The 15,926-nt window shown below is 42.9% G+C and overlaps 2 protein-coding genes across 3 annotated transcripts in view; one reads left to right on the top strand and one right to left on the bottom strand.

Annotated features, from left to right (window-relative positions):
- Positions 1-2,871: 2,871 nt before the first annotated feature.
- LOC129708054 (protein ATP6V1FNB-like) lies at positions 2,872-6,066 on the top strand. The gene is made up of 2 exons (XM_055653598.1): positions 2,872-3,295; positions 5,954-6,066. Exons 1-2 carry the CDS (start codon positions 2,872-2,874, stop codon positions 6,064-6,066), a joined length of 537 nt encoding a protein of 178 aa, XP_055509573.1.
- Positions 6,067-7,138: 1,072 nt separating this feature from the next.
- Positions 7,139-15,926, bottom strand: part of LOC129707839 (uncharacterized) — a 31,121-nt gene continuing 22,333 nt past the window's right edge. The window contains exons 12-16 of one of the 2 annotated variants that reach the window (XM_055653234.1): positions 15,336-15,479; positions 14,388-14,489; positions 9,865-9,953; positions 8,525-8,625; positions 7,139-7,762 (exon numbers count right to left, since the gene is read on the bottom strand). In XM_055653234.1, the coding sequence (XP_055509209.1) occupies positions 7,755-7,762; positions 8,525-8,625; positions 9,865-9,953; positions 14,388-14,489; positions 15,336-15,479 (444 nt within the window). In that variant the 3' untranslated portion in view covers positions 7,139-7,754. The other variant, XM_055653233.1, reaches the window with a different exon arrangement.

A 15,926-nucleotide genomic window follows, 5' to 3' on the forward strand; every position in this document is an offset into this window, starting at 1 on the left:
ATAAAATGTGTGATGAAACAGACTTGCAAATCCTGGAGCAGTAATAGTGCTAATTAACCAAGTTTTGTCATCCTGTATCCCATGATATGAAGGCCGTACGTAGTACCTTGAATTAATGGGACATTCTCAGCTCACAGTTGGATGTGTCCCCTTCAACACTTGAGATAAAATCCACTGGTGATTCTTTGAAAGGCATTCCCAGACTCAGGAACAATTCCTTGCATCCAACTGATCATCTATCTGGCCAAAGGAAGATGGGTTATAGATGCAGAAGGTAACTGATCAATAATACAACAGGCTCTTGCTCCCCCATCTATACTGAACATTTTACATTTCCCAAGCAGTTCAGACCTCGTGCTCTGCTGTTGGAATCAGGTTTTATTGGTTTGTGAATGTAGGGAACACAAGGATCTGCTAAATAAACAAAACAGGAAATTTACAACTTGAGGAAAACTTTGCCAAAGCTGCTGGAGAGTTCCTAAAGTACTGCCAGCTGTGATAATACAAGTATTTATTTTCCTCAGCAATTTATGGAAAGGCAAACCATTTCTTCCCATTCCCCTGCAATGCAAGCATTGTGCACGGGTGCGACTGTTTACAGTGCAGGAATGGAATAGCCTTTGGCTTAGGTTGTTCTTTAAAAACTGTTCCTCAAAAGTAAACCAAAACCCAGTTTCCCAATGCAGTGCTGACAGAATTTTCTTGGGATGGATTGGAAATTAAATTCCATTGTCATTACTACTGGAGATGTCTGCAGTGAGTGATGTTGGCTTTGCAAGCAGCATTCTCAAGCATTCCGAGTGCTGGCCAAAACAAGAGTTTCAACTCGTGTCACCCACATGCAAACCACAACAATCCTTTCTCTGCATATGCTGGCTGCCAGGTTGTAATTTATTAAATCATTGCATTCCAAAACACTGGCTCTTAATAAGAAAAATGCATTTAGTCCACATCTGTTTTAGATTAATCAGTCTTAAAACTATTCATTCTTAAAAAGTGCAGATGCTGTCAGTATTCTGTTATTTTTTGGTAGATTTTGAGTCTTTGTTGAATCTGACCACAATCTTGTAATTACTCTATCGCTATATAGAAGAGCCAACTGAATTTAAAAAAAAAAAATCAATGATTTGATGTTGAATTAATTGAAGCCACAGCACAGAAACATATCATTAGGACCAATTGATTACTGACAGTGTCTGTGGTCCACCTGAATCTACTCAAATCCCTATTTTGATTCTCTTCCCTTCTAGGCCATTAATTTATCTAGTGATACAATTGTATTAATGCCATTCTACTAGAATTTCTTGTGAAGTGCATTCCAAATTATAACATATTTGTATCAAGTGAATTTCTTATTGGAATTGTTTGTATCTGATTTTAATGTGTGGATTTTTATCTGGTTAACACTGCATGTGGAAATATTCCCTCCATGCTTATCCTATTAAACACTCAAAGTCAAAGACCCAGGTCAGACTGACCTTGATTATCTGATCTCCACGGCAAGCACTTTGCCCAACTTTTGTATTTGCCCTATTCTCATTCGCCGGCCATCCTCACTTAGCAACAGACCCCTCAAACCGACCCCTCTTCAATTCTGAAGTCTCATAACATACATTACCTCCCAAATACCCAAAAGAAGCCCATATTCTCTCCAGCAGTTATTTATTTTAGCTGATGAAAGAAAAACAAGGGGAACTTTTCATCTCAACATTGATTCTTGAATTATGTTTGACACACGGGTAGATTATTGCCAGACACTATTTGAAAGCGGAATAGAACACCCTGCTACTCTCATATTGCACAAATAGGAATGAATTTCTAGGCAGAGGAGTCTACAGCAAAATAGACCATTCTGCCCAGTAAATTCATAATTGAGTGTTTATACTCGGCACATAATTTCTCTCACCAAGCTTATTGTTGTATCCTTTGATTTTTTTTCCCTTATTAGAAACAGAAACGTAGAAAATAGGTGCAGGAGGAGGCCATTTGGCCCTTCGAGCCAGCACCGCCATTCATTGTGATCATGGCTGATCATCCACAAGCAGTAATTCGTGTGTGCCATCTCCCCATATCCTTTGATTCCGTTAGCCCTGGACTAGAGCTCATTCTAACTCTCTTTTAAATTCATCCAGTGAATTGGCCTCCACTGCCTTCTGTGGCAGAGAATTCCACAAATTCACAACTCTCTGGGTTAAAAAGTGTTTTCTCATCTCAGTTTTAAATGGCCTCCCCTTTATTCTTAGACTGTGGCACCTGGTTCTGGATTCCCCCAACATTGGGAACATTTTTCCTGCATTTAGCTTGTCCAGTCCTTTTATAATTTTATACATTTCTGTAAGATCCCCTCACATCCTTCTAAATTCCAATGAATACAAGCCCAGTCTTTCCAATCTTTCCTCATATGACAGTTCCGCCATCCCGTTAGTAACCTACGCTGCAATGCCTCAATAACAAGGATGTCCTTCCTCAAATTATTCTTTCCTAAGTGTGTCGGAGTGATTTCCGTATTGCACAACTCTGTAAAGAGATTTCTCCTAATCCCTCTGTGAGCTTTTTACATTTGATTACATCGGATATACTAGAACAGTGGTATTCTGGCCAGCCAGTTTATGGTCCATTCATATCAACTCCCGTCTTTTGGCAAATTCACACTTCCCTACGTCAGTCTCATTGTTCATGTCATTTCCTGTTGCTTATTACAATTGTAAGTGTAATATTGATTGCTTAGATACCAGCATGGGCACCTCATCATTATGCAGGGAGCCTTGGTTTTGCTGCCTGTCCTGTGCTCTCCTTTTTAGTGTTCCACGTTTCACAAAACCTGTGTATAAGGCCTGCTGAAGACCCATAAATATGGAACGAAAGCTCAACATGGACACACAGGTGCAAAACTTCTGGAAAGAAAGCATCACAAAAGAGGATCTGCTAAGGATGTGTTGGTTGAGACAGTTCAAGGGAAACCTCAGACAGCCACCAGAAAGAGAAATTGTGCGTAAGAAGATACCCACGCTTCCGCATATACCCCTCCAGACCCAAGAACCAAAAGCACAGGAAAAAGTGGCAGCCCAATCAGCGAAGGAAAAGTGCAAAAAGCCGGCAGCTGAGAAGAAACCAGCAAATGAGTCTTTGAGTGATATGAGGCCAGTCAGTCCTGAGGTGCGGGAACTGTTGTACGATGGATTCTCAAAAGAGGATAAAGGCAGATACCTATACCTAAAAGCCCGAAAGAAGAAAGGCCCCAGTGAGAAATACGAGTACCCTCTCACTACCTCCTGGAATTATGGCTGGAAAATAGGTGAGAGCCAATAGGGCTAATTGGGTGAGATCTGTATTGCCAGACAAAGATAATTATTTCCATACACAGTAATAATGAAGGGCTGGAATAGATTTCCATTTTGATGCAAGTTGGGCAGTATTGCTGGGCAGATCCGGTCCAGATATTGGACAGGGCAAGGATATTAGCAGGGCAAGAGTTGGATCACATGAAGCGTTGCTGATCCCACTGACAAGAGGAAGCAGGCTGTTGTCTGGATGGTTGAGGACCTTGCCTGCAAGGACATGAATCAAATATCATCCAATGTCAGGACATCAATCCAATCCAGACACGCAGCATTGATTTGCAGCATTGCTCTTCTCTACATTTGAGTGCAAAGTTTCTTCCATTTGGGTTGAATATAATCAGGCTATCTTCAATATTCTTTATTTCCATGCTCTTTTATAAAATTTGAATTTTAAATTATGTTAATTTCAAGTATCTCAAAGCAAATCCGTCAAACTCTTCCAAAGCAAGTAGAGCATGGATTAGAAATCATGCAAAATTCCTTTAATGGTGTCCATAACTCAGAGTGTCAAGTAGTTATGGAAAAGGATAAGGAAGGACTAGAAATTAAGAGGTAGACAAAAATGCTGGAAAAACTCAGCGGGTGCAGTAGCATCTATGGAGCAAAGGAAATAGGCAAAGTTTTGGGCCGAAACCTTACTTCAGTCTGATTTTCCAGCATCAGCAGTTCCTTCTTAAAGACTAGAAATTTAGATACTGATATTAATATAAGATAGGACCTGGCAAATATAGACTGGACACGGCCTATTGTAGGTCAGTTTATCTGTCTGATGCCATGCATTAGAGTACCTGTATTCCTAGATCCTTCTGCTCTACAACACTACTCAGGGCCCCACCATTCACTGTGATAGCTGTACCCTGGTTTGACTTCCCAAAATGAAACACTCCACACCTATCTGCATTAAACTTCATTAACCGTTCCTCAACCCACTTGCCCAGCTGAGCACGAGCCTGCAGTAATTTTTGATAACCACCATCACTATTTATGATACCACTCACTTTAGTGCCATCTGCAAACTTACTAATCATGTCTTGTACATTCTCAACCAAATCGTTGCTATGAACCAAACCACAATGGGTCTAGCACCGCTCCTTGAGGCATATCACTTGTCACAGGCCTCTAGTCCGAAGAAGCCTTCCACCACCATCCTCTGCTTCTTTCCACAAAGCCAATTTGCCATCCAGTCAGCTAGCTCTCTGGATCCCATGTGATCGAACCATCCAGAGCCTACCAAGCCGAACTTTATCAAAGGCCTTGCTGAAGTCCCTATAAAAGTCTATGCCTTGGCCTCATCAACCTTTTTGTTTACCTCTTCAAAAAACTCAAATTCGTAAGATACGATCTGCATGTACAAATCATGCTGATTATCCCGAATCAGCCCTTCTACCCAAGTGCATATATACCTATGTAGGAAAAAACTGCAGGTTTAAATCGAAGGTAGACACAAAATGCTAGAGTAACTCAGCGGGACAGGCAGCATCTTTGGAGAGAAGGAATGGGTGACGTTTCAGGTCGAGATCCTACTTCAGACTTCTCGACCCAAAACGTCACCCAATTCTTCTCTCCAGAGATGCTGCCTGTCTCGCTGAGTTACTCCAGCATTTTGTGTCTACTTTTGCATATATACCTTATCCCTCAGAATCGTTTGTTGTAGCTTACCTACAACAAATGTTACTGTCAGTGGTCCATAGGTCACAAGCTTTTCCTTGCAACACTACTTAAATAAAGGCTCAACATTAGCCACCATCCAGTCATCCAGCTCCTCACCAGTGTCTAATAAGGATTCATATATCTCAGACAAGGCTCCCGCAATTTCTTCGTTAGCTTCGCACAGAGTCCTAGGATATATCTTCCCGCCCTTCCCCCCACCCCCACATCAGTCTGAAGAAGGGTCTCGACCCGAAACGTCACCTATTCCTATGCTCCATAGATGCTGCCTCACCCGCTGAGTTTCTCCAGCATTTTTGTCTACCTTTGATTTTTCCAGCACCTGCAGTTCTTTCTTAAACCTAGGATATAACTGATCAGACCCGGGAGATTTATCCGCAATTGTCCTCAGGATATCTCCATTAACTGCCCAAAGTTCCCTAGTCCTCATGTTTTTCTCCATTGTAAAACCAGAGGAGAAATACTCTTTGAGGACCTTGCCTCTACCCTGTGGCTCCATGCTTACACTCCTACATGGATGTTCCAAGGTTGTTTAGCTGCTGCTCCAGTTCCCTAATACAGTCTGCAAAGAGCTGTGGTTGGATGCACCTCGCTCAGGTGTTGTCCTCAGGTACACCGGAAGTTTCCCTGACATCCTACATCATGCAGGAGGAGCATACGACTGCCCTAACTGCTGTTTCTACAGCACTAGACCAAGGAAGATTTACAAAAGATAGAAAAAAACCCAGAGCTTACCGTATCCCACTAATGTTGAATAGGGAAGCTTAGTGGTATTTTCAGCTTGGAACTTGAAGAGAGCCATGCTTTGTGCTGTGCTCTTCCTCATCACTGTGCTCAGTGCTCACCCAAGAGTGCACTTTGGATGATCTATATTAGAAAGGAGTGAGCACCTGGTAGGAATGGGATGAATGGTTCAATCAATTGCTGTGCTTCTTTCCTAACAGAGGAAGATGTTGACTACAAGAAACCAAACTTTGGGCGGACGGCCTTAGTGGAAACTGCTTTCTACCGAAGAAACGGGATCTTCCCTAAACCAGAAGCAGATGCTTTAAATTGATTGAGCGCAGGTTGTGGAATAGAATGGCCTGCAGGGCATATTTTCTGATTGGGCTCTACTCCAGGTCACATAGAACAGGACCTTTGGGCTGCGTTTCTGCTGGTTCGGGAAACGTGTGAATCAATCAATAACTACCTTGCATCTTAAACAGATTCTGAGGTAAACAGTCCAATAAAACTTTAAGATAAATGTGTATGGGCATGGTTTCTCCTTTGGGGATGAATAGAGAAGGTTATATTCTCCAAGGGAGAGCCACAAATTCAGAAAGAGAGTTTGGGAGACAGTCGTCCAGTTCACCAAGGTAACGTCCCCGTCTTTTTTTCTGAGAGGAGTTTGCTTCCTCAAAGGACAGGGACATTCTCTGAGAACAATGTTCCCCTGAGAGGTTCATATACTCCAAAAGAGTCATATTCCTTGAAGTGCAGGGAGTTGTCTCAAACATTCCCAAGCGTTGTCTTTTCCAGTGGCTGTGCAAAGCACTCTCTCATAAAATGGTTTGTTTCATAACTGGGACTGTGACTGCTTCATGGTTGGCTATTCAAGATGCTGTTCAATAAGTTGTGAGTCTTATATGTCCGATCAAAATTTCTTTCTTAACCTATACTGAAATTTCCTTGATGGGTTCCTTTCTTCTTTATAGGAAGGAGGCACAAGTGGTTGGTGGGGTGTGCATTTCACAGTGATTTAGTTTGGGTTTTGCTTTGGAAAAGATGGATTGGGGTGGCGATACAATTAACTGAACTCCTGTAGGAAATTCTTGTGGGAAAGGGCAGACTGTATTTAGGTAGGGACCCACACACACGGTGAGCCCTGCAGATCCCAATACATTGGTTGGTACAGGAATAGCTAATGTAACATTTACTCTTCCAATAAAGGAATCTGCTGGGTCACACAGTATTCTTTACCACCGCCCCCCTCTTTCATATTTGTATCTCAACGGATGTTAATCCTCACCCTGTCTATCCCTATTTATCACCAGTGCACACAATCTTCCTCCATCTCCAGGCCTTGCATATTTCTCTTCCTCTGTCAATCCACAATCCTTGTGTCTTTCTTTTTCATCTATATCAAGTCAAGTCAAGTCAAGTTTATTCGTCACATACACATACGAGATGTGCAGTGAAATGAAAAGTGGCAATGCTCGCAGACTTTGTGCAAAAAGACAAACAAACAAACAACCAACCAAACAAACTACAAACAGAATGGAACAGAATCACATATTATTTTACATATTAAATATTGTGGGCAGAAGGAAAAAGGGAAAAAAACAGCACTTTCATTATCAGTCATCATTCTTAATCCTAGTGTCTCTCTATCCATTCCCAATCCCACAGCATCTCCTTCTCTCTCCGTTCCCAAAACGACATCTCTCTCCCTCCACCCCTAATCCAACAACATCCCTCTCCCTCTAACTCCAATCATACAGCATCTCCCTCCCTTTTTCCACATCAACTTCAGTACAGCCCTCCCTCTATTTGAACCCCAAATCTATTGGATAATAGATAAGTAAATATCTGCTATTTATTCCAAGGTAGTTAGCGATTCCCTTCAGTTGGTGGAAACTATTCTCTCTATATGTGGCACTGTGTCAATGCTGTCTTGAGTTCTACTGAGTTAGTCCAATAAACACTGGCTTCGGCTACTTTCTCCCTCCTCTCTCAGTGATTTCCATTATTGACCTCTCCACATCAGTGATCTGGAATTGAGGTAAACAAGAAATGTGTTTGTATTTTCAGCAGAGAAGGTTTAGGTAACAACAGCATCAGAAACAACCAAACAGAGTCTGTTTCATTGTTTTTCACAGAACAGAACCTGACCCTGAATAGAATGAGCAGCTGGTCATACTTCACTACTGGGGTCAATGTGTCACATGGCTGTCAGAACCAGCATAGGCTTGATCCACCTTAGAAAGGGTGAGGTTCAGCTTCACTTGATTGATTCCTGGGACATAGAGTCAATCTTTGAATAAAGGTTTGAGTGCAATTAAGAAGAGTGAGGGATGATACTGGGTGACAGGAAATCTGCCGAAAAGCTTTTCTTCTTGGCTGGAGTGCAGAGTCAGGCATTTTAGATAAGTGATTGGCCACTTAGGTCTGAGATAGAGACTTTCTTCATTCAATTAGTTGTGAATTGTTGGAATTATCTAAACTAATGGACCATAGTCCATTAGTATCTTCATTGAAAGATGTTGAACACTTTGGGAACCCAAGGATACGAAGAGAGGACAGGAAAGAGGAGGGGGGGGAGAAAATCAGCCAGGTACATTGGACAATGGAGTAGGTCAAGGGCTCTGCTGAGTAGCTACCTCCTGTTCATATTCCTATTTCTGTGGAATAGGGCTTGGGCCAAAACCACACTCCCCAGTCTTCAGTTAAACAATGAGACTAAATCCGTTCTAAATCCTTTCTTAAAGAGACCATTCAAAACAACGGGTTGAGGGAATCTGTTACATGGATACCTGGATGTTGGACCTCCTTTGAATGTTCACTTTGATTCTTCCCATCAGTAAAATCCTTAGTTTCCACAGGATTGAACAGTTCATTAAAACTGGCTGTGTTCCTATGAAGAAGTACAAAGGTAAAAGCTACTGACCGTTATAACTCAGCTCATCCCCACTATCTTACAGCAACAGCTCCACCCCTCACCTGCTACATCTTCATCAGTTACTCCACTATCATGTTTCTTACACTCGACCCCTCAAATATACCTCCTGGACCATCTGTCTCCTTTCAAATGCTAACTTCTGCTCTTCGACTCCATAAATCCATCATTCGCCCTTCATACAATAACTCTTCAATTGCTATCCCATAGCAATATCCTCACACCAACCTCTCAAATGTACCCTGCAACACATTCCCCACCCTCAACTCTTTAGCATTAACCTGAAAGCTTCATCCCATTCCCTTAACTGAATATCTTACCTTATATCTTCAACCCCACACAATCATAACTAATCCCATAAAGCAACCAGTCATAGAAACATAGAAAATAGGTGAAGGAGGAGGCCATTCGGCCCTTTGAGCCAACATTGCCATTCATTGTGATCATGTCTGATCGTCCCCAATCAATAACCCGTGCCAGCCTTCTCCCCATATCTCTTGATTCCACTATCCCCTGGAGCTCTATCTAACTCTCTTAAATCCATCCAGTGATTTGGCCTCCACTGCCCTCTGTGGCAGGGAATTCCACAAATTCACAACTCTCTTGGTGAAAAAGTTTTTTCTCACCTCAGTCTTAAATGGCCTCCCCTTTATTCTAAGACTGTGGCCCCTGGTTCTGGACTCGCCCAACATTGGGAACATTTTTCCTGCATCTAGCTTGTCCAGTCCTTTTATAATTCTATATTTCTATAAGATCCTTCATCCTTCTAAACTCCAGTGAATACAACCCTAGTCTTTTCAATCTTTCCTCATATGACAGTACCGCCATCTCAGGGATCAATCTCGTGAACCTACGCTGCACTGCCTCAATCACAAGGATGTCCTTCCTCAAATTAGGAGACCAAAGCTGTACACATCTCAACCCCTCAGCTCAACTCCCACCCCCACACTGCTCATTGTTATACATCTGTTGCAATCCTCCTTGCCATACACACCTCATTAAATACTGCATTTACATCTCCACCATCACCACTGTAACTCTCCACCCCTTAATCTCACTGTCATGTGTCATTCCATTCACCTATAACAACCCCATCCTTGCCCCTTGAACACCATCCCTCAATATTATTATAACCTCAGCCCCATCTTCAGCTTCACTCCTTAATCCACTGCGCAAGCCCTCCAGAAGCTTTCCTACCTCTCGCCTTTTGATCTCAGAATGAAGGTACGTTCTTGTCGAAGTTGTTCCAAACTTTCCCTGACTTTAGTCCTCCAGTGAACAGATTCCTAGTGCAGGACACAAACAGGCACTGTCAATTCCCAAAGCAACAGAGTCACTTTGAAGGGTTAAAGGGGGGGGGGGGGGGGGGGGGGGGGGGGGGGGGGGGGGGGGGGGGGGGGGGGGGGGTGGGGGGGGGGCATAGAAGTGGGGTAAATTGGAGGTGACTTAGAGGAGTGAGTGACCCAAGATTGAATGTTTAGGGGACAAGTCATGAGCTCAACCCTCTAGTGATCTAAATCTATGGCTACTCCTGGGGATTTTGACTGATGATCCAACAATATGCTCAAATTTCGCCACGGCAGCATGGAATTCAAATGAGGTAAATCTGAACTTAAATGTCAGTACCTGTATTAGCAATGACGATCATTAAACTACCACAATATTATACACAGTCATCTAGTTCACAAATGTTCTTTAGAGCAGGAAACCTGTAGTCCTTACTCGGCCTATTGGTGAGTTTCAATTGTCATCTGAAACACTGAACAAACAGTTGCAGCAAAGACGAGGGATTATCTGAAGCAGGAAAGAAATGGATGGATCTCCTGGCATGGAACTAGCATCTGCTTTTGACAACTCAAAGTCATAGTCCCAGTCAATTGCGTAAACTCTTAACTTGCTAACATTTAGGAATATGCGACAATAGTGAGAATCATCTTACCGACTCGTCCAGCACCAACCTGCCATTTAACCTCTTATCATCATCAATCCTGGGCATGTCATGTACCACCATGGATGTGCCGTTGGCAGCTTGTGGTCCAGGTATTGTAAGTCTTCTCCTTTGCCTCTATATTCTTTTTATAAATCGGGGACCAGAACTGTACACTACTAGTATGCCCTAACCAGCTTTCCATAAAGGCTTAGGGCCGTGTCATGTCCTTTGTTTTCAGTTCTATCCCTTCAGAAATAACCCTAATGCTTTATTTGTTTTCTGTAAGGCATCGCTAACATGTTTACACCTTTTAGTGATTCCTTTGATCCTCCATCTATTGGACCGCATCTTCCTAGGTAGTGGAATTGACATCAAGACAGCATTTGATCGAAAATGGCAACAGTGAGACCCTGTAAAATTGAAGGTAATTGGTTATCAGGGAAAACTGGGAGTCATATTGCGAAGGAAAATGGTTGTGGTTTTTGGAGGTTTTCTCAGTGTCAGGAAAGCCTGCAGGAACTCCCCAGAAAATTGTTTGAACTATCATTAGTTACTTTTAATCAATAAAATTCTTCCAGGATAACTGAGGATATTTGTTGATAGCACAATATTCGGATTCATTTGCAGTCCCTGAATCACATTCAGGTTTGAGATGATAACATAGAAACATAGAAATTAGGTGCAGGAGTAGGCCATTCGGCCCTTCGAGCCTGCACCGCCATTCAATATGATCATGGCTGATCATCCAATTCAGTATCTCATACCTGCCTTCTCTCCATACCCTCTGATCCCCTTAGCCACAAGGGCCACATCTAACTCCCTCTTAAATATAGCCAATGAACTGGCCTCAACTACCCTCTGTGGCAGAGAGTTCCAGAGATTCACCACTCTCTGTGTGAAAAAGGTTTTTCTCATCTCAGTTTTAAAGTATTTCCCCCTTATCATTAAGCTGTGACCCCTTGTCCTGGACTTCCCCAACATCGGGAACAATCTTCCTGCATCTAGCCTGTCCAACCCCTTAAGAATTTTGTAAGTTTCTATAAGATCCCCTCTCAATCGCCTAAATTCTAGAGAGTATAAACCAAGTCTATCCAGTCTTTCTTCATAAGACAGTCCTGACATCCCAGGAATCAGTCTGGTGAACCTTCTCTGCACACCCTCTATGGCAATAATGTCCTTCCTCAGATTTGGAGACCAAAACTGTACGCAATACTCCAGGTGTGGTCTCACCAAGACCCTGTACAACTGCAGTAGAACCTCCCTGCTCCTATACTCAAATCCTTTTGCTATGAAAGCTAACATACCATTCGCTTTCTTCACTGCCTGCTGCACCTGCAGGCCTACTTTCAATGACTGGTGTACCATGACACCCAGGTCTCGCTGCCTCCCCTTTTCCTAATCGGCCACCATTTAGATAATAGTCTGCTTTCCTGTTTTTGCCACCAAAATGGATAACCTCACATTTATCCACATTATACTGCATCTGCCAAACATTTGCCCACTCACCCAGCCTATCCAAGTCACCTTGAAGTCTCCTAGCATCATCCTCACAGCTAACACTGCCCCCCAGCTTAGTGTCATCCGCAAACTTGGAGATATTGCCTTCAATTCCCTCATCCAGATCATTAATATATATTGTAAATAGCTGGGGTCCCAGCACTGAGCCTTGCAGTACCCCACTAGTCACTGCCCGCCATTGTGAAAAGGACCCGTTTACTCCTACTCTTTGCTTCCAGCCAGTTCTCTATCCACATCAATACTGAACCCCCAATGCCGTGTGCTTTAAGTTTGTATACTAATCTCTTGTGTGGGACCTTGTCGAAAGCCTTCTGGAAGTCCAGATACACCACATCCACTGGTTCTCCCCTATCCACGCTACTAGTTACATCCTCGAAAAATTCTATAAGATTCGTCAGACATGATTTACCTTTCGTAAATCCATGCTGACTTTGTCCAATGATTTCACCACTTTCCAAATGTGCTGCTATCCCATCTTTAATAACTGACTCTAGCAGTTTCCTCACTACCGATGTTAGTGACATAAGTGACATGACAAGTTAATAATGCTGCCACAAAATATACAGGCAATTCATGATCTTCTCCAACAATAGTGTGTTTAACCTTCGGCAAATGGTCACATCGTGTACCGCTGGCATCTTGACCAGAAAATAATAGGGTCATCTGGTCGCATGTGTATTGTGGTTATAAGATCAGTTCAGAGACTACATGCAGTGATGAGTGATGAGTGACTCATCTGCTGACTGTCCAAAACCTTCTACAAGAAACAAGAGTGTGGTGCAATACTCTACACTTGTCTCGATGAATGCAGCTCCCAAAACACTCACGTTCCAATAAAAACTATCTTGCTTGATTGGCCATCGCCCTATAGATTAACTACATCAATCCATTTGCACTCGACCAGTGTTTCAACATGGACACAATAGAATGCAGTAATATATTTAAGATTTAATGACCATCTCTCCTAAATTGTGACATCAACTACTTGCCAGTTCAAGGGCAGCAGATGTAGGGTAAAACTAACATTGTTACCCTCCCCCCTGTCACACAACATCCGGACTTGGAAACAATCATTGTTCTTTTATTCTAAGATGGTGAAAATTAAAAAATTCTTGTCCTAACTGCACTGTGGAAGTACTTTCACCTCATGAAATGCTGTGGTTGACAACTATGACTAATGGCTAACTCTCCCTCAACAGATGGATGGATGTGTTTAGGGATTGGACAAGAATCTAGAAGAAGCATAATGTAGCAAAGTGCAAAATTATCAACCTTGAATGAAAATATGGAAAACCAGTATATTTATATGAAAGGTAAGACTTGTGTGGTGATATTTAAAGAGTTTTGGATGTCCATGTGCACAAACAAGTTGCATACAATTAACAAGCAGATTACAATGGTGTTTTTGTCCTTATTGCAAAACGTTTCGAGTATGAGAAGGAGGTGTGGTCAAAATTCACAATTTCAGTAGTGTACACATTTTTTAGTCTATTTTACACTTGGAAGAATTGTTGGAATGGTTTTTGACCTGTAAATGGTTTGAACAGCCTGGGCCCCATATTCCCCACAATTTAGTAGAATGAAATGAGTTCACTGATATTGAAGGCGACTTGCCCGGGAAATGCCGAGAGGCTCAAGACACAGGAAGCAAAAATTCAGCTATTGGCTATTAGGGCAGGATGATCTTCAAAGCCAGGGATAGGGAATGAGGTTGGGACTGCCGTGAGGAAAGTGGGGGGGTAAAACGAATGGACTTCAACAGGAGATGGAGTGGACTGGAGGGATGGGATGATGAATTTCCCAACACAGACAGTTGTAACTTTGTACTGTCCCCCTCAAGGGAATGTGATGCTTAGTCATTGACTATATTGAAGACAGATCAATGGCTTTTAGGCACTGAAGAAATCAAGGATTGTCATGCAGGTGGGAAAGTGATGTTGAATACTGCCTTATATTGAATGGCAGAGCAGATCTGATTGAACATGAATGATCTTAAATTCACCCATTTAGGCTTTTCTATTCTTCCTAATCTCCAACTAAACTCGGCAATTCCTATTTATGACAATGAAACACTGCCATCAAAGGCAATTCTGTCAGACCCATAATCCTTCTATTATGCCCCTCCTTCAAATCTCCCCTTTTGGCACATGGACCCCCTTTCCTGCATTCCCTAAGTTCTGGACGGAGGTGCGGTGTAATGGAAAGTTCTAAGCAATCTCATAATCCATGAGTCCTGTGAGTTACATTTTCTCTCTGGTTCATGATGTCTCACCTTGAGCAGGTCTTCAGTGAGACAATCCTGTCCATATGTCTGAGGGCATGGTCTGTCAATAGTTGATATCCTGTTCCGAGCAATGGAAAGGCCCTCCAGTACCTAGATCAGAGGAGAAGAGAGATATCGATCAAAGATGGTGAGGTAGGGAATAATGTTGGACCGGACCTACATTTATAAACACAAAAGGCAGCAAATAACAAGGACATTAACTACTGGACAGTGAGCATGAGCTCAGACAAGCAAGGGAGAGAAGAGGTGAAGAGCCTTGGGTGTGGGAATGCAGTATGAACCCCAAGTGAATGGAGACTGGGTTATACACAGTTTTCTAGTGTCAAGCACTGGACTGCACACTGACTCTCATGAGTGTGGTGGGATGCACATCAATGGCTTGAATGAATGAGGTTGTAGCACTTGATGTGATCCCAATAAATTCAGAAATGAATGACAAAACTGTTTCTGTGCTGCTGATATGTGCTGTCAAGTGTGAATGTTGATCCTCCAGCGTCAAATAAATACCAGGATGTGCCTGACCCGAGCCAACTGTGGATGTCAAAGGTCATGAGATCAGATGGAGTTGTTATAAGGTATTGGTGCATGTTCCAATTTTAAAGCAGTCTGCAGCTTGTTGAACTGGGATAGAAGGAGTCTAGGACCTTTTGGGAATAGGTGGTCTTTTTTGTACCAGGCGCAAGACAACACAGGTAAAGGAATGCAAACACCAACCCACCCATCTGGCATCCTCTGATTGAGACCCAGGACCTTTATTCATTGCTTCACGTGAGACACCCTAGGCCTTGGGGCTGGGAACTGCTGTCCCCCAATGCTTTCTCCTAAGAAGGCCACTCAGGTGCTCATGATCCCTGGGATGAAGCTGAAAGTGGACCATGCTGGGATAATCAGGAGATCTGATCACCGTGGTCAGTGCCCCAGTCAGGAGCCACTCACCCGTAGTGTCTGCCTCTCCTTCTCTCTCCTTCGCTTCTCTTCGGCTTTCCTCTGAACATGTGCCAGACTCCTCAGGACATGCTTCTTCTCTTCTTCTGATATTAATATTGTGTTCGTCTTACACCGAGGGCCACCTATGCGAGTCTACACACCAGAGAAAACACAGTCACCCCACAAACCACCAGCACAAATGACCAAAGGAAAACTACTTTATGTTATGGGGTGTGCAGCCTGTCCCTCCCCATGCCGGAGCCTCATAGAACCATAGAAAATAGGTGCAGGAGTAGGCCATTCGGCCCTTCGAGCCTGCACTGCCATTCAATATGATCATGGCTGATCATCCAACTCAGTATCCTGTACCTGCCTTCTCTCCATACCCCCTGATCCCTTTAGCCACAAGGGCCACATCTAACTCCCTCTTAAATATAGCCAATGAACTGGCCTCAACTACCTTCTGTGGCTGAGAATTCTAGTGATTCACCACTCTCTGTGTGAAAAATGTTTTTCTCATCTCAGTCCTAAAAGATTTCCCCCTTTCCTTAAACTGTGACCCCTTGTTCTGGACTTCCCCAACATCGGGAACAATCTTCC

The sequence above is a fragment of the Leucoraja erinacea genome, chromosome 22 (genome assembly GCF_028641065.1).
Source record: "Leucoraja erinacea ecotype New England chromosome 22, Leri_hhj_1, whole genome shotgun sequence".
Taxonomy (NCBI): domain Eukaryota; kingdom Metazoa; phylum Chordata; class Chondrichthyes; order Rajiformes; family Rajidae; genus Leucoraja; species Leucoraja erinaceus.

Coding starts and splice junctions, on each gene's coding strand:
- LOC129708054 (XM_055653598.1), top strand. CDS start 2,872: ATGGACACACAGGTGCAAAACTTCTGGAAAGAAAGCATCACAAAAGAG. Junction 3,296..5,953: donor GAATTATGGCTGGAAAATAG/GTGAGAGCCAAT, acceptor CTTTCCTAACAG/AGGAAGATGTTGACTACAAG.